This window comes from Brachyistius frenatus, unplaced genomic scaffold, assembly GCF_029030835.1.
Source record: "Brachyistius frenatus isolate BFR_SWC_R1_liver_20210118 unplaced genomic scaffold, ASM2903083v1 Contig_13, whole genome shotgun sequence".
NCBI lineage: Eukaryota > Metazoa > Chordata > Actinopteri > Embiotocidae > Brachyistius > Brachyistius frenatus.
Window position 1 is genome coordinate 6039430 of NW_027210612.1, and position 18983 is coordinate 6058412.

At 40.6% G+C, this 18983-nt stretch overlaps 2 protein-coding genes across 2 annotated transcripts in view; one reads left to right on the forward strand and one right to left on the reverse strand.

Moving 5' to 3' along the window:
- Positions 1–8293, forward strand: part of arid5b (AT-rich interaction domain 5B) — a 77536-nt gene extending 69243 nt beyond the window's left edge. The window contains exons 9-10 of the mRNA XM_069692940.1: positions 3628–3838; positions 4056–8293. Of these exons, the coding sequence (XP_069549041.1) occupies positions 3628–3838; positions 4056–6086 (2242 nt within the window). The 3' untranslated portion in view covers positions 6087–8293. The remainder of the gene's footprint in view (positions 1–3627; positions 3839–4055) is intronic.
- Positions 8294–8757: 464 nt separating this feature from the next.
- Positions 8758–18144, reverse strand: rtkn2 (rhotekin 2). Its single transcript, XM_069692925.1, has 12 exons — positions 18002–18144; positions 16425–16624; positions 15977–16035; positions 15755–15808; positions 15524–15641; positions 14920–15120; positions 14231–14325; positions 13636–13742; positions 13406–13537; positions 12703–12871; positions 12355–12462; positions 8758–11962 (listed from the first exon to the last, which is right to left on the reverse strand). The coding sequence occupies exons 1-12, from the start codon at positions 18128–18130 to the stop codon at positions 11271–11273; spliced, it is 2064 nt and encodes a 687-aa protein (XP_069549026.1). The 5' UTR covers positions 18131–18144; the 3' UTR covers positions 8758–11270.
- Between the last annotated feature and the right edge of the window lie 839 nt (positions 18145–18983).

Sequence of the window (18983 nt, forward strand, 5' to 3'; positions counted from 1 at the left end):
AGGGCAGCAACAGGGAACATACTCTGTATATTATAGGGTATTAATACTTGAGTGAGTGAAAGACTTGAGTGTTCCTCTATGCAGAATAGTACACATTTATTTCAAACACTTAGCACTCTTGGCTCACACCTGCTATGGCGAACATTTACTGCAAGCTGCAGCAGCGGCAGCTAATGAGAGCAAACCCCGGGGGAACAGTAGAGGTCATTTTAAATCTGGTATTTTCAGACTTGACAAAGGACTTAAGTTTTTCATACATTCCTGTGCTGCCCTCCTGTTTTAACTGCATGAATGAGGGTCACCTCAAGTGGTTTGGCTTCGAGACAAAAGAGGGGCTTTGAGGCATGAATCCAAAGCATAGGGACCAGCTACAATGTCTGTTTATCCCTCTGCTGGCATCTTGTCTCGCTCTCTCTTGAAAGCAGTTATTGTTTTGTCCTGGCTGTGATGAGGTTTAATCATTGCACTTAGATTTCATAAAGATTTGATTTGATCTTTTTTTATTTTATTCTCTTTTCCTCGCAGACTTGTAAAAGTACGTTATTTTCTTTCCTCCAAATCTTTCTACAGCCCCGGGGGCTTGTCCACCAGCTCTTTAAATAGTTTCTTTTTTTTTTTTTTTTTTTTTTTTTTTTTACGCATGAAGCAGCTCTTGTGATCTTAACACAACACCAGCTAAAATTAATTTCAGCACGGATGGGAGGGAAATTGTTGAAATGGAACAGCCTGCAGGCTTTTTCCACTTATTTGGTGACTTAGGCATTTCTTGGATTTGAGTACACTGCTTGTTCCTGTAACACAAAACTCAGATGAGAGCAGCACATTGCTGGTAAAGTCACCTTGTTTTTGCCAAGTTGTCTTTTTTGGGGGGGAGGTGCTTTGTGTGTAATCCATTATTTCAAAGGCACAGACCTGCTTAGTTGACAGTTGTGCTGTGATGAATTACGCTGTTATTGATCTTACTAATTCCAGGATCTCTCAGCTACAATGCATTATAGAGAATATATGACAAAATATTGTTAGCTTAATTACATGAGACAGCTTCTATCTCTGACTATTCAATGTTTAATCTCTTGACTGCACGTTTTAGTTGCTTGTTATCAACATGGAAAACGGCTGCTTAAACAAAAGCCAGGTGATAAATTGGCATGAGAGGAAGTTAAGTATTTATTGACCTCATAAAAATGTAGCCTCTCCTGCCTTGATGAAATCCTTTCCTGGAATCAGTCAGAGCAGCACACGCCCCCAAGTGGCTAAAATTAATAACTGCACCTGGCTTTCTCTCAACTAATGGAGTGGCTGCCAAGCTCAGCCCCTTCCCCTGCCTTGGAGGAAATTGCTACTTACTGTATAGTGGTATTGTATTATGAGTGCTTATTATATCATATTACACAATCATGACTAAGTTATATGTACACTGATTGAAATTACTCCAGTCTATTATGAAAAGGAGTGAAAGCCCGGTAGCTTAAACAGCCATTCATGGCTGGATTAGCAAAGAAACTGAGATGGAAGGAATTAATCATTTAATAGGGTACAATTTTTGTTAACACGCTGTATATATATATAAGTGTAGCAAAGCACATCATTCTGACAATGAGAGGAACTTCCTGAGACTGATTTTTAGTTTCCTGGCCAACTTAGACTTTCCATTTGAAACTATTTAAGGCTCCAGTAATTTCCCGGGCTCAGCTCTTACATTATCTGGGCCAGCGACACCCCCTCCCCCCACACCTCCCACCTCTTATTGACATTCCATAAAGTTGACCCGGGCCAAGGCAGCCATCTCTTTCCCACAGATCATGCTGATAGTCAACAGTGCACCCTGCTATATATACAGTGTATATGCCACTTTTCGAGCCCTTTCATCAGTAATAGTAAGCTGAACATTTGCACATGTTAAATATCCATATTTTAAGCCTGACGAAATTACAATTTAATAATAGTGAAACATTTATTATACCTGCTTTTTCTTAGCAATAATGGCTAATTATAGAAGGCCTGAGAAGCACTTTCCTATTCCTAATAAATGCCACTGCTGCTATTTTAAAGTTTAAAAGACTGCATGTTTTCGAGGATTCTTCATTCCTTTATGCACATTCATTTTTGCTCTTCATTAACATGTCATTATCCGCTCTTTCACTCCCTCTTTTTCCTTTTTGCTCCCTTTCCCTCCTCTCTTCTCTTTCACAACCTCTTTGCTCTCCGTCTCTCCAATAAGTCACATTTAATAGTACATTTCCTTTCTTGGCCTGGGGCCTGGTGCCAGACCAGCTGTATGAAATGTAGTTTCACCGCTTTCCCTGCCAGCACTTTTGTTCAGAGGAAAAATAACAAAAAAAATCCCACAGAGCCTCTTGAACTCTCTGAGGCTTTTTTCTTCCTTTTGAAGAGGAGGCGAAACAGCTCTTGATTCATTGTTTGTTTTACCGCCATGTCCCTTAAAAGGAATAGTGCAACCGTCTCTTGTCGTTACACGAGAAGACCTTATTTTTTCTCATGACTGAGAAAGTCATGTTTCTGTCTGGCTTTCACGGATTGTTATTGTAAAAAAAAAAAAAGAAGAAAACCTGACTATGGAGCTGAAGAGATTTTCAGAGGAACTTATTGAAGTTTGTCGTGTTGTAGTTTTTTTTTACAGTTGTCTTGGTTTCCTCTTCCAGATCGTCTCTTATTTCTGGTCTAGTGCCAATTTCCATTTTCTTTAAAGAGCAATAAAATCTAAAAGTTTCCTTCGCTGGTTTCTTCATGTCATTATTTTACACACGGGTATTGTTATGTTATCCAGATCTTAATGTTCCCATTAGTTATGACATCAGATATGGAAAATTGACTTGGGATGTATTCTGAAGAGAAATAACAGAAGTCAAAAATCGTTTAATGTTTATTCTGCAGAAGGTTCCTCGTCACTTAGTATGGATTTAATTAAGCTGGAGCATATGGAGCCGCACTGCATTTAATTACGTGTGTTAAAAACAGGAGAATACTGTTACCAGCTGAATTGTTAAGGGCTTCTGTCATTAGTTGTATTGGTATATTAAATTAAATATTATATGCTGTTAGGTTCCTGTGAACAGCTAGATTTCAGTTCTTCCAGATATCTTTTTCCTATTTCATTCCCAACCACATTAACTTTACACACCCACGCACATAGTCTTTGCTGTCAAGGTTAAAGTAATACCAAATGTGATCTGTCTCAGCATGAGATAACTGGTTATTCACATTCTCACACACACATGCTCTGGCACCCATCTGAGCCTGGATTTCCCCTAACCTAGTTTAATTACAAAAGGATTGTTAATGCTTGCCAGGTATTAAAACAAGGGGCTTTTAAAGCAAGGTATTTGATACACTGCATGCTTACGGCAAACCTGCTGTTCATTCTGTTTTTGGTATTACCAGACAAAATACTTATGTGGGTTAATGTATTTCACTGCAAAAACAAACAACAACAACAAGGTGCTTTGCTTCAAATTATTCCTCTACTCAAATGTATGTTATTTTAACAACAATTTTTTTTTTTAGCTGAGAACAGATTTTTGTTTTCATAAGTAATCAGTAACTGTGTCTTAGAAATGTGACACGACATAACATGGTCATATCTCCTTTGCCTGCATTATTCCTCAGGCTCCTCCTCCCATATGAAAGGCACATTAAAGGCGAGCAGGACAAACCCCTCCCTTTGACCAAACCCAGGAAGCAGGATGGCTGCCAGGAGAAGGCCCCAGGAGCCAAAGCCAAAGGAGTAGGGGCCAAGAAATTTAAAAGCCCCAACAATCACAGGCTGGGGAGCAAAAAGGACAGAGGGGAGACGGTGAAAGGCCAAGAACAATCACAGGTCAGTCACAGACCTCTTCCAACTGCTGCCTCATCAGAATTCCTTCTCACTCCAAAAATTTCACTTCATTTTTATGCCCCTGTGCTTTCTCATCAGGGCTTCACGCTCAGCCAAGACTTCATGTTGGCTTTTAAATTGACAAATAATAACATATAGGAGTATCCTGTTTCTTTTAGTTTGAGAAACAACTGTAACAACTATCTTTTTCCACATGCAGGACTCCGAGGGGAGAGAAGAGAATCATGAGCTGTCCAGAGCCGTAAAACAGGAGGTATCTCTGCAAGACGAACCAATTGTAATAGAGGAGGAAGAGTTACATCTGACCCTGAAGAAAGAGGAGTCCCTGGCAGTGGAGCAGCCATCTTCACTCTGCCCCAAAGAGCCAGACTGCAGGGCCCCACATGCTGGTCTACCCCTCCACACGGGGCCTGGTCCCCAGCCTGAATGGAGGCAAATCAGTGAAGCCCTCCAAGCAAAACTCTCTTGTGAACAGCAAACTGAAGGGCATTTCATTCCTAAAAACCCTTATCTGCCTCATCGTTGGGATCAGAATAAACCTGCTGGGCATGTAGCTTTGCCTGAGCCCTTCTCCAGGGTCAAAGACTCCATAGAAAGTCATGGTGGGAGAGTCGGGAAGGTGTTACCGATGTGTAAGCAGGCAGACAGACAGTGTATAGACTTGAGCACAGATTCCTTCCCAGAGAAAGACGACTATGGAGTCATTAAGAAGGAGTCTACCCAGGGCCCCGGACAGACGGCTGCCTACTGCAAAGCTAGCCAAGGGGTCATGTCTCCTTTGGCCAAAAAGAAACTCCTCTCCCAAGTGTGTGAGTCGAACCCTTTCTCCTTTACTTCTCTCTCACTTCAGCCTCCACCTCCCACACCTGCATCCTCTCTCCCTCTCATATCAGTGGGTGAGAGGGACAAGCAGAAGAGGAAAAGTGATGAGGAAGGGGTAGGACAGAGGCATGGGTGTGTATCAGACAGCATCCCTGAGGTAGCACCCATATTCAGGCCATCAGTCATCCAGCATGCCCAGAGCAGCAAGCCTCACCAACAGGCCACAGGTGGACCATCAGAGAGGAGCACTGCGGGGGAGCTATCAGAGACGTACAGCTGCCGGACGAGCCATCAACTCCATCTCCAGCCTCAAGTCAGTGCGCCATGGCAGCCTTATCTCCCCCGAACCCAGGCCCAGGATGGGGTGGACAACACTGGGGAGAAGCTACTACAAGGCTCAGCTGCTCTGCCACGGAGCTACGCAGGTGACTGCTACTCCTCCCCTCACCTCCACAGTCTGTACAGACAAACTGAGAACTGCCTGAGCCAAGAGAGGATGACTGGCTTTGCCAGTGGAGAGCGGAGAGAGCACTACACAAGGGACCGTGAAGGCAGCCAGGGCTTTGTTTGTGGCAGCCTGGAGCAAGAGGGCTTGGCCTACAGATCTCACTACAGTGAGAGGACTCAAACACACGGAGAGAGTAGAGAGGCTGAAGATGAGCCCAGAGACTTCACAATTTCTAAACCTCTCTCTCAGAGGGTTTCCTCCTTCTCAAAGCCTCCCTTCTGCAGTCTCCCATATTCGATCATGCACCAGGGTTTGGATTCACACCCCAAAGCATGTCGAGTTCCTCCTATGACAATCTCTCCCCCCAAACAGAGCCCAGCAGAGCCATCGCCGCAATTTTCCAGCCCCAAAGCTTCTGGGGAATCGTCCCTCACCAGCCCCATTCGACCCAGCAAGCGGAGCCTAGTAGAGCCCGAGAGCGAGGAAGTCCCAGAAAGGAAAGTGCGTGTGGTGACACCAATCCACCCTGCCGGTCCAATCCGACGCAGCGACCCAGAGGAGCTGAAACCAGCCGAGCCGGCCCATGCCGTTCACCTCAACAACCATCTCCCCGAGGGCCACCCTACAACCACCTTCCCCCCACCCCATGCTGCACCCCTCTATGCTGGCATGTACCCACCTGGCAGCCTTGTCTCCCCAGGAGGCCAGGACGGGCTGCAGCAGCACCCAGGGCTCCAGTACCTGAAAAGCCAGTCAGCAGTGTCTCCCCTCGTGCCCCCATTAGCCTTCCACTCCATGATGCTCCACAGGCAGCTGCTGGCCTCCAGCCCCAGCCCACACCACTTTTACAGGCACCCAGGTGGGGCAGCACTGTACGGGGACCTGTTGCACCATCTTTACCCTCTATCGACCCTCCCACCACCTCAGCTGTCCTCGGTACACCCCAGCACCAGACTGTGAGGGAGAGAAAACAATTTGTTCTCAATCTCCTTCTTCATCCTCAGAAACTATTTCAGCTTCTCTTCATCTTTCTGTCTCTCTTGCTCTGGGATTGTGGCTCAGTTGAAACAAAACACTGATTATATAACTTTGGCTGTAACTGATAAATGCATCAGTCAGGCGGACTGAAAATTCCATTTTCTTTTTTTATTTGTGTATGCCTTTGTTTATATACTTTGCACTGTTCTTTATTTGTATCACCACTTACTGTATCTTTTTTGTTGTTGTATCCTTTTTTTGCACAAAGCTCATGTGTATGTGCTCACAAATCAGTTTGCCGCTCTCAGTAACCATGAGTCAGGTTGTTGCTCTGGATGTGTAAAAAGAGGGCAACCGAGAAAAGCCATTTGTTTACTGCGTCTGAGGGCTAAACTTTGTTGCTTAAAAACACTAAAAGTAACATGACAACGTAAATGAAATTCTTTATGTAACTTCACCATCACAAACCATGTTCAACAGCTGTTAAGCATACGATTACTCTTTAGGGAGCCAGTGGAGTTGTATCTGTTTACATGTTTCCACGCTGAACTCTGTTGCCTGTTTTTTGCCACAATAAATCCACCTGGACTCTTTGAAATAGACATTAACACTCACTGCGGTGCTGCATAACATGAATAGTTTCATCATAACATAACATTCAGGGGTGCTGTGTATGACAGATGTACTGTAGACTCACTTTTTATTCAGTTCAGGTTTTTATTCATAAAGTATTTCAGTTCAAACAAAACATAAACCGCCATCATGTTTGAGCTTCTGACAAATCACGAATGTTTTTTTTGTTGAAAGTTAATGAAAAGCCCTTTCAAATTTTTACTTTCTAAACTGAAAGTAATTTGACCCTCAAACCCTTTGTGATGAGTAGACTGCAGCAGCTTGTTTTTGTCTGTCGGACGAGCATAATGAAGCAGCCGTCTGCTGTGGAATGCTCACCGAAAAAAAAAGAAATCTGCATTTCATCTTTTTGTTCTTGACTTGAAAAGCTATTTTTTTTTTGGGGGGGGGGGGGTGAACAGACTCTTTTATTCAACACGCTGAAAAGCTTCACTGTATGATTTGATAGGAATGTTGTCACTTAGGATATTACTGCTTTGCAAATATCTGTGCCTTTCGCAGTCTTGGATTAGAGTTAGCACTACAGTTGTTAAGGTTTATCTTCCGTAGCAGGGTAGGAATGTCAATATTACTGTCACTCTTGTCTGAAATGCAGCGCACAGACACTCATACAAAAACGACATGGCACACTTGGCTATCAGACTTAATGGGTAAGGCACAAAATCTCACGTTTTTAAAATTTAAACAGCAATGCTTTAACCTAATGGTTAGTATTTGTGCTTCAATGAATCTATTCACCTCGCTTAAATGTGTCAGGCAGTCAATTATACAAGAACCTGCGAGATTTACCGATAGCTGATATTGACACAGGCCTGGTGTCTGTCATCCGCAGGGCATGTGTGCTCTATGTGTTTTCTAGCAGTGATGAAAAGGTACCAGACTCCATAAAGTATGCCTACCATGCTCCATAGCCTGAGGTGGAAAGACAACACCTGTGCTGGCTTTTACAACCACTATAATTGCAATCCAGGATACTCGAAATACACAGTGAACATGTCTGGTGTTTCAAAAGAAGAAAAAAAAATAGCTGTAAAGGTCTGTCTATATAAAAAAAAAAAACTTTACTGAATACTTAGATAAAGACATTCATTTCTGATAAAGTACTGTACATTGCTGTGTGTAGGTAAAACTGGCATTAGTGCTGGCTCCTGTACAGAACATTCATATGGGATCAATTCATGGCAACCCCTCTCTTTCGTCTTATTTTCCATGTAAATAGCACTGTAGATAGAACTGCGTGGTTGTTCTCATATAAACTGTTATAATCTGTAAATAGTATAAAAAAAACAGTATAAAAGTTGGTTACACAATCTAGCTGTGTCCTTGTTTGTTCTGTTTCAAGGTCACCGTGATCACGTTAGATTCAAACGAACACTACAGTTTAAGAATTAGGATACTTTTTATTTGTTGTCGTTTCACTTTTTTTTTTTTTTTTTTTCCATGTTTCCATTAATGTGCATCCTGAAAGTGTTTTTGATACAGTAGCCATCTGTTTACCAATCACCCAACTGGGGGGCAAGACAAAAAAAACAAACAAATAAAGACATTTTGTATGATATGACCTCCTGTATATTTAATTAAAATATTTTACTATCTATACACGTTTCTTCAGTTGTGTTCTTTAACTGATCTGCAAATAAAGACCGAGGGTTGAATAAACTGATATTTGACGCCAGTGCGCTAACGTCAATGTAATATTCATTTTTTTCCTGAGTAAATGCAGTGTGAATGGGGTTTTATTATTGTAATACCATTATCTGGCTATGAGATTCCATCCGCCTTAATCTTCACAACAGGCTACTTCTGGGCTCGAAGCCAGAGAAGGCTCTCCAGTATTTGCTGCAGTGGAGAAATGTGCCAGTGCATGTGTCTCTATGGGATGTGTGTTGGGCTGCAATAAAAGCTATGCTTTGACTTTTATTGCCACCCCCTGGTAAACCTTTAACATGAAAAATATTCAGTAATACTTCCAAGCTCAGCAAAAATAAAGCAGCCTCACCAGGGTAGAATGTAAGCCGTTTTATTGCAGATCAGCAATAATAAAAAATACAGTTAGCTTCCAAGACGGAGAGTGAAGAGAAAATTGCACTTTTTGAGAAACAATAACTAACATTTTTATTTTTTACATTGCACTATAAACAAATTATTCTGCACTAGGGCAAGATTAATGTATTGCTACTTACTAGTACGTAAACATAATGCCACTTTAAGTCTAAATAATGAATATGCCAAAAGTAGCATTAAGATGATTTGCAGTCAAATAATTACAGAACATTTTCATTAAAAAATAATACAAAACACAACAATTTGATGCTACTAGTATTGCTGTTGAGTGTAAAACAAATATAAAAGATTTTAAAGCACTTATTAATTAGAATACTCATTAGATCATGTACTCCAAACAGAGGACACCTTCCCTGTGTGCTTGTGTTGAAATGAATTTCACTGGAGCTACATGGGTAATTGTCCAAAATAGTACAGAAATCTGAACTTTCACAGTACCTGCCATGTTAGCACGTTCAGTGTAACTGAAAATGGTTACGATGTTGATGGGGATTCAGGAAATGCAAAATATTTATTGTGATAATCATACAGACCTAACCACATCACTAAAAACTAGTGCTATAAGGTTTTAGCCTTGATCCCTCCCTTGTTTTTCCAGGTATACACAGTACAGGCCCAAAGTGTATCAGTAATGCACACCAAGCATAAGAACCATTTGACAAAGTGCTAATATTGAGCTGCATCCCCTTTTGTGTAATCTATTCTCTCCCTTTCTCTCTTTCAAGGCTTAAACTAAATCCTCCTGTAATCCACCTCCCTCCAAATCTACATCTCCCCCTCTAAATTAAACAGAATTTGAAGGGAGAGATAAAAAAAAAAATTTAAAAAAAATGGTGACTGTTGCTTTCAACTTTATCAGGGCAGGCAATTTCAGAACAAGTAGCGAAACCTAATGTTTAGTACACTATGTGTAATTATGACGACCATTCTTTAACACAATATCGTTAAGTGGCTGAAATATTTAGTGGCTGGCAGTCCTGGATGTGCTCAAAACACATACACAAGGGCATTCATTTTTTTTAGCCACTCAAAAGACTCATTCATTCAATTATGTTGGTAGCATTTATTGGCTGCAGTGTTAAATTATGTTGGACATACTGTGTAGCCACTGAAAACCAAGGTCAGTCCATTATAAAGACCTCTGGGGAATGGAGAAGTCACATTAGTGCTTGCATTTGCTCCTAAAAAAAAACCCTGTTCCTCTAAAATCAGCTCTACTGGTCATAAAGTCGTCACAGTAAGTAGAATAAGTCAATGGTTCCAAAAGGAATGATTCGTCCACAGTTGCCCAATGGATCAATTCCAATTTGAGTGCTTTTGCAAAGGCTCTTTCTTCAGTCCATGTTCCAGTGGCAGAGCTGAGAAATAAGCCTTTCCATTTTAGTGGGATTGATGATAGTGGTGCCCAAGCCAGCATACAGCTTTCAATTTCATCTATGGGTTAGCTGCACATGAAAAAGAAAATGTATAAATGGACAGTGTAGGTAGGAGATGTATCAATACACTATTGATATTGTGTTATGAGGTGTCAACTAGAGTTTGGGTTGTCATGATGGACAATGAGAGGATCTTTTTCAGACCTTATCATCTATCCTATCCATCCTTTAAGTTACAACTACAGCTTGATATTTTGAGAAATACGTTTATACAGCATGGTGAGTTGTTAAGAGTTAAATGAGAAGATTTGTACACTTAAAGTTGAACTATGAAGCTGGAGGTGGGAGATGGTTACCTTATCTTAGACTAAATACTGAAAGCAGGGGGAAACACCTAGCCTAACTCAGTCCAGAGGTAACAAAACCTGCCAGCACCACTAGTACCTCTAAAGCTCACTAATTAACATGGTGTACTGACATAGAAAGAAGTGCTGAGAACAACTGTGTGGAGTTTTATGGTAAGTTTTGTCCTGGAGCAGTGACTTCTTGGAGTCTTGTCATGGCTAGACGACATCGAACACATCCCAGTGAGTCACTGCTTTCGACCAGAAACAAAACCCCGTCTTTACACTGCAGTTTTTTTTAGATTTAAAAAATAAAATATAACATGTTAATGAATGCATTTTAGATCAGCTGGTAGGCGGATTTTGTTACCTTGGACAATAACTTTCCCTCTTTCCAACCCTATGATCATCTTAGCTGACTTTGTCCTGGTTCCAGCTTCATATTAAGTATACAGTATGAGACTGGTCATGAATTTTTCCATCTAACTCTCAGCAAGAAAGCAGGTGAGCATATTTCCCAAAATGTGAAATTATTCCTTTAAATATTGAAGAACCTCACAAACAGTCAAGCCCATATATCTTCACAGATAATGAGGGGTTGTTATTACTGTTGAGGTGCGGTCACATATAATGTGATATGTGAATTTATCAATGCTAAACAGCTAAGTTGAAAAGTTCTGTTACAGTAATGTGCATTAGTGGTAAAGTAGGGATAGTTAGTTAAATATAGATACGGTCTACGGTCGAGGTTACAACCCTTTAAGATTCATCCTCTCTCTGAAAGACTTCCTCAGTTTGCTCCGCGGTGCAGGAACAGGACCGGGACCATTACTGGCTCTGATAAAACCATGATCAGCTGTGGCCTCGGGGGTTTGGGTGTGGAGGTTCTGGTACTCCAGCTGCTGGAGAGGAGGCTGGCCCTGTGGGTGTACATCGAGGACACCCAATGGAGCATTTTTTCGGCTGAGGGCTGCAGGTCCTCCAGCATTGTTGCGCTGGAGCTGCTGGATGATGGCAGAAAACTTGGCATCCAGAGATGGTCTGCCTGTTTTGGACTTTGTGGCTGGGCGTGAAGTGCAAGTGCTGGAGTTCTCCTTCTCCCGGTAGGAGGGAGGAGGCTGATGATGAAGAGGAGTGGGAGGTCTAGCTGGATGGGTCGGAGGAGCAACAGGCTCTCTGTCAGACGGAGGGAGAGGAGCACGGCGCTTCTTGTTGCCGATGGGTGTAGAGCCGGTGTTGGGGCTTGAACAAGGGGTGGACGTTTTGCTCTGTGACAAAATATTCTTCTGCAACACCATTGAATGGGATCCGTCAAACAGAGTGGACCAATTAGGTGCCTCCTTCTCGTCTTCATGGCCAATAAGGAAGAGGCCATCTGTCTCCTCAATCTTATTGTGGATTATATCCGTGATGCTCTCAAATTTACCAGGTGAATTTATACCTGCAAGTCAAATAATATAAACTAACATTGAAATAAAGTAAAATAGACGAGGCAGACATTAAATGTTTCTTTTCCATGTTTTGATGTACTATTAAAATACTGACAAAATACAATAACATATCACAAAGGACGCACAAGAACGCATTTCAGTTTTCTAATTTGCATGTAAAAGGATGTTTTTTCAGGCTCCACCGATGAAATGAAAATTATTATGCGCAGTTAATAGAATGTATTATATTTCATTGAGGTGTCTCATTTGTTGTGAGCACTTGCATCATATCTGCTTTAAACAAATGTATGCAAATAGAAATTCTGTAAAACCTTCAAAGAGTCGTAGAATTATCAACCTCTGTCTAACTCACTCAGCCACTCATTCCAATTACTCTACTCACTGAGGTCGTTGTAAACAGAGTCAGCCTGCTTGGTGAGGAAGAGTGATGGTTTCCGCGGTGACGTGACCTCGATCTTCATTAGCTGGTCGCAGCAGTGCAGCCACTGGCCTGGTCGTAAACAAGGATAGGCACGAGAGACGCTGATAAAGGTTACACTATCTGTTCTTGCTAAGAGGACTTTAGCTAAATAGATGTGCAGCCTTTTTTCTGGTGAAGACTGATGTACACACACCACCTTCTTTTTATACAATCACAAACACGCACAAAACCTTTTAAAAGAAAATATTATGCAACCTGTTGCTTATATATACACACCCTTGTACTACATGTCCACACAAAAACACTTACTCTGATCATAGAGGTGCTGGTGGAGGGCATCCAGCCAGTCCTCCAGCTCCTCCCTGGAGTCTGTGGTGAAGACGATGGTCTGAGATCCCTCTGGCGAAGGGTTGGTGATGGACAAACGCCTGGATTTGTGGCCTGCTGACTCTTTCTCCATCACACGAATGCGAGTGTCCTGCAGAAATAAGACAAATAACTTATTATAAGCTGAAAATTAGTTTGACAGCATACCAGAGCTCTAAGTGAGATACTGCAGTAAAAAGCACACAGCTGATATTGCAGAAAAAAAAAAAAAAAGATTAATTCAGCAGCAAAATGCCAAAGACGCAAAGAGGGTCTCACTGAGTAATGTGGCATTTTGTGTTCTGGTTGGTCTGCAAATGCTCGGGAAAAGGCTAAACTGAGATTTAAATCAATAATAATGAATCTGATGTTTATGTTATTTTCCTCTAACCAGACACCGCAATTAAAACAGATAATAATGAATGATTAGCAATAACAGAGACAAGGGTAACCACAATAGCTATTCCTGGAGTTATTTTACTTTTCTGCCTTTTATTGTCTGATTGATAAGTACAGAAGTTCCAGCATAGCTCCTTCTACTGTCATATTTTAAAGTTACATAAAACAGCAAATTAGTTCTTATATATATCCTGAATCTCAACATATTAGCTGAACATTTTTTTTTTTTTTTACAATTTTCTCTTACCTTACTGATGGGTACGCTGAGAGTAGGCAGCACTTTAGCGTCAATTTCTTCCGGGGTGAAATAACAGGACAGAAATCCGGCACTCAGCACACAGTAAAGACTGCAGCAGCGGTTCATTCCCGCCACACTTTGCTGAAAGTTGTGAGGAAATCAAAACACTAAGAAACTGTCGAACCTAAACCAGCAATCAGTTATGGAGCTCATGCTAATGAGAACAGCAGTCAACGCACCTTTTGGTTCAGGTAGCCAGTCATCATGGTCTGTGTCATACAGCTAGGCTGGGCCACCAACCGGCAGCACAGGTTGCCATAAAGTGGAAGCCAAGATGACCACTCAGCTGTAAGGATGAAGCGGTGCAAATTTAAAGAATGAGGTCTACAATCATTTAATTCTAATAAACTACTATATGCTTTATGTAGAAATAAAGATGCTCATTTATATTCATTCCAAACTTGAAAAGAAAACAACAGCGTAAACATTATTTCCATAACAAATGCTATAGTATTACATATCTGTTCCTCTAATATAACTTCCTGCCATAACAGTAATGTACCATGGTGCACTCATTCCAAAAGCCTGTTCTTCAAATTAGAGGTGGTTAACAAAAACCTGCCTGAGCACCAACTTTCTTAACCATTTAATCACCCACACAAAAGAAAAGCAATCCTAGCAAAATTTCAATTATAGGTTATTTTGTTTAATTTTAGGTTTCATTTTAATGGTGCAAAATGTTGTATGATTACATCACTGAATTAAAATCAGGAGCTAAAACCCATAATCCCACTATATCCATAGGTATTACATTTCTGTGGCTTTGCTTCCTACCGTTTTGGAGGACAATGAGGGAGTGAGACTGAAAGCTTCCTTCTGCCTCGGGCAGACACAGTGTTGTGTAGGCTAGCAGGCTGTATTTGGCTCCACTGGAACAGGTAGACACACATCCACAGAATTTAACATTCTTCAAGCATACCGCATTGACTATTTGAATTCCCTGGCTTGACCAAAGCAGATACATGCTAGACTCCAGACCTCTAACCTTAATATATGCACATAACTTATTGTGTTTTTCATCTGTGATCTCATCCTTTAAAAAGGCCCAATGATCCCAGTGTTTCTCTTTCCACTCAACAGGCAGTATGCATTTTATAATTGTTCAGTTGAGTTTCTAACTCGAAGCTCTAAAAGTTTGCTTCTCCTCTCAAATGCAAAATGATAACAAGTGGGGAAAAATGTTTTCCAATAAAACAAATATATTCATTGGCACGAAACAACCTCAATGTCTGAAATCTAAACATATCAGTATTCATAACCACAAATATTGGTTTACCTCGTATTTCAACACACACTTATTGTGATTTGTTTAAAAAAATAAAAATAAAAACTTTTACAAAGCCTGCAGCTGAACCCCTCTTGTTCCAGTAATAAGTCCTGATCGAATTAGTTTCCAACTGCAAAAACCTTAAATAGGGAGCCAAGAGCCTGCAGAGGATTTTAGGAGATAGCACAACACGTACTAGGGTATTGGGTTATACTGCAGGAAGGTGTCAGGGTCTGGAGTGTCCAGCAGGGAGCAGAGCTTCTTTCCATTGGTCTTTCCGAAGGAGCTGCGGAGCTTCTTGGCTAGTTTCTTTGGCGTGTTTACCAAGGTGAGCTCTTCCTCCAGGGCACAGCTCCACAGCTCCACTCTCAGCTCAAACTGAGGAACTGCTTCTTTACTATGGGAAAGGCAAGGATTTCACTTGGAGCATAGATATTACAATTTATATAAAGCACTTGAGATCGAGATTAACAAACAACAAAAAACTAAACAGTAAGACCCATGAAATAAAAATATCTTTACACAATAATTGTGACCAGTAGAGGAGTTATTGTTTACAGTAAAAAAAAAAAAAAAAAAAAAGTAATACATACTATGTTAGTCATGTTAATAAATAAAGAAACCAATTCAAGCAACACATTCATATTATAGACATTTATATACTATATACGACATGCTATATAGACACGCACAAAGTAGACAGTTATCCACCACTGTATATTAGCACAAAAAGGGGTGTCTCAAAAGTAAGTGGCGCTGTTCGGAGTGTTTTACATTGTACATGTAGAAGAAATACTTACAAGATGGTGACTCCCTCAAAGCAGACGTCAGTGACTGATCTGTCCACCACCACCATCTCGGTGTCAAACACCTCTGAGCCCATCTGCATCAGACAGAACAGGGCCACCCGACGAGAACCTGAGGTGCACAAAGGATGCACATTAATCGTAAGTGCATCAAGTATCCGCAAAATAACATGAAGCAAAGCTAAATAGAAGACATGAATGTTTGCAAAATAGTGGCAAACGTACTCCCTCTGTTATTAAAGTGGTCTGAATCCCTCCACATCAAAGGAAGTCGCAGGCCTGCAGGAGCAGAGATGGGAAAAGACAATTAACAAAGCAACACCCTTAACTTTTAAAGCTCTCTATCAACTTTTTAAAATTGATTATTTAACTTAATTTTGTGCCACATAAATTGTTCTACAAGTGTCCTGTGCTGAATGATTCTGGACGAAAGGGTAGCAATCTTACCAGACATTGCAATTGTCCCATTGCAGGGCAGACGGCCATCTGAACCTGGATCTGACAGTCTGTAATAAAATATTAGACATACCATTACAATTAAACAAAATGTGTAAAACTCCCTTGTAATTCACTGCAACAAAACAATACTTCAAATTCAAAACTATCCTATAAAGTTTGACGGTCTCCACCTAACCATGTTAAGTTCCCAGAAATGACCTACGTAGTGATTTGGAGCTTTATAAATAAAAAAATTATTTAAAAATCCATTTTTAAAATTATTATTTTTTAATCTATTGAGTTCTGTCTCAATTCATCGGTTAATTTTTTTTATGTTCATATATTGTGATAGTGTGTCCTGAAACTGAACACCGGGAACTGCAACTGTGAAACATGAAGACTTTTACGTGACAGTTTTTCGCAAACCTGAGAACACAGTAAGCACCAAACATTTTACCTTTTGACTGCTCCCATCATGTCCTGCTCTTCTTTTTTCCTCTGCAGCTGGGTGAGATAAGCCTTTATCCTGGCGTTGCAGGTGAGCAGGTTCTTGGAAGCATTAAGAACCTGTTCTCTCTTACTGCAGGCGAGCAGCAGCTTGTAGGCACCCTCCCGCATTCGCATCTCAAAGTCAAGCTTCTCTTGTATGTTATTGTTCTTCATGAACAGAACATACACAGAAGAAATTTCTCAATGACGAAAATAAATCATTTTTAAAAACACAGTTTAGTAGCTCCCTATGATGTTTTAAATTGTATTAGTTTGACAAACGATACGCTTTTTATAGAGGGGGACACAATGAGTGGTGTTAGTGAAGTTGCCCTTGAATATTGTTTTTGGAAAGTAAAATCCCTTTTAGTGTTGAAAATGTCAACAAGTCATGTGCAGAAATTTCTCTTGAAGCCTTTTAGTGCACTTGACCTTGTAATACCTGTTTTTGGCAAAGAAGAAAGATTGACAAATCAAAATGGCAGTCTTTCTGGTACCAAAAGGATTTAAAGCTTTCGGAGTCATTGGAAGTGACAGATATAAAACAGTCAGGATATATCAAATCCTCAGGCACCAGTAGTAGCAACTACAAAATGAATCTGGCGGTGATAGATGTTTAAAAATGTTCACCTTGAGGCAATAAAGCCAGTTTCTCCTCTGAGTCAAGAACAACTTTTAGAGGTAAAATGACGCATGCAGAAAAGCGTGACGGGGCTTAGGACCAACATACATGCTGGATGTTAGTATGATTACAAATTGTGCATGATTTTATGAAGATTATGTCAAAGATGCAGTATGGATGGTGTACTACAAGCACAAGTAAACAATTGCAGGCAAAAATGTTATCAGGGTAATTCTAGCGAACATACTAGTAGGTCTAAATAAGAGTATGATGATGTTTGATGTCATCTAAAGTTTCAATTTGGTCTGAAATTGTGGTGTAGGTTAGTGAGAAATCATTAATTGCAGTTAAGACCTACATTGTTGGTTGAGACATACAAAAACATCATCATTCTCCATGTTATTTCTAAAATATGCACCTGTAGCTTCTTAGAAATCTGTCGTATGTACAACAAATTCATGTCCTCTACTATCTGCAGAGTGTCGTTCAGAAGACTTGGGCGTCGTTTCATGCTTTTTTTGGCCTGAAAGGACATTATTTTAAGCGGCGTAAGAGCAAAGCCAACGTGTTTTAACGACATTCAACAAAGCACGGCTCTGATTTCAAGGGAGAGGATCGTGTGAGGGGGAGTTGCCCCTTTTACTGGACAACTGGCCCGACGAGCTTTGTTCCCTGGAGCTGAAACCCAGCGAGTTGTTTGAGAAAGAAGTGAGAAATCGCAAGTCATTTGAGGACAGTCTACCAAAAAAAAAAAAAAAACAACCTATATCAACATTAAAATACGAACAAGAACCGTATGCTGGCTCGTTAGCGTCAGTTGCACTTTGTACCAGCGTCAACTGGTCTGTCGTTATGATTCAGTGTTGCTGGTAAAAAAAAAAAAAACAACACACAATTACAGCCCCGTGCTTCTTTGTACATACCTCTGTTTGCAGGAATAAAGCACTTTGTCGTATTTTCTTCCGTTTAATCTCCATAGCCACCGCGGAACCAGCCGATAATAACGACTTCCCGTTCCGCTTGGAAGTTTGAACGTCCCGCTGGTCGGCCATGTTGACCGTCCATTCGCTATTAGCAAGCAGCACGAGCTGCACATTCCTGCTCCAACTTCAAACGCCCCTCCAACGGACAAGGGAGGTTCGTTTTGTGTTACCTCATCCGCCGGAATAAAAAAATATTACCTCGTAAACATAAAGTAAGACCAATAAAAAGGTAAAATGTTATAGTATTCAGTGGTAGTTTTATACGTCAGACAAAATAAGAATCTCATTATTCATCTTAACCACAGAGTTAAACTAAAACTTAATTACGTCACGTACGCGAGGGCACATCTGGCCTTGCGACAAAAATAAAAGTAAACACAAATGTAGAAAAAACAACGTTGGTTAAAAAATGAATGCTAATCAAAGGATTTCAAAAGAACACAAAGTCACGCGGAGGTTACTGTTGGACAATAAACAGGATACAAACGCACCGCCCTCCCTGGCGGCTTTCCCTGGGAATAATATCGAGTGCTTCTACGTCAACAGTGAAGGAGCGTCATTACGTCACGGTGTCAGACAAAACAGTAACCGAGAGTACCGTTTTTGATTTTGAATTTTTTTAATTGGTAAAAAATATCGTATGTCGTAGGTTATTATATTTTGGTAGAATGTAAATTATATATATATTAAAAAAAAAAAAAAAGTAAATTCTTACAAACATGCAATTAATCGTAAATCGTATTTAAGACTCATTTATAAGTAGCCAACATAATTTTCACGGGTGCTTCTCTCTAGTTTCACCTCATCTGTCGTAAAACAATCCAAGAAAACATTTTTCCTATCAGTACTAATTTTTTTGAGATGTGAATGGGTTTTGATTAAGCTTTTATATGTTATCACATTAACCTCTAAAATTGAATAA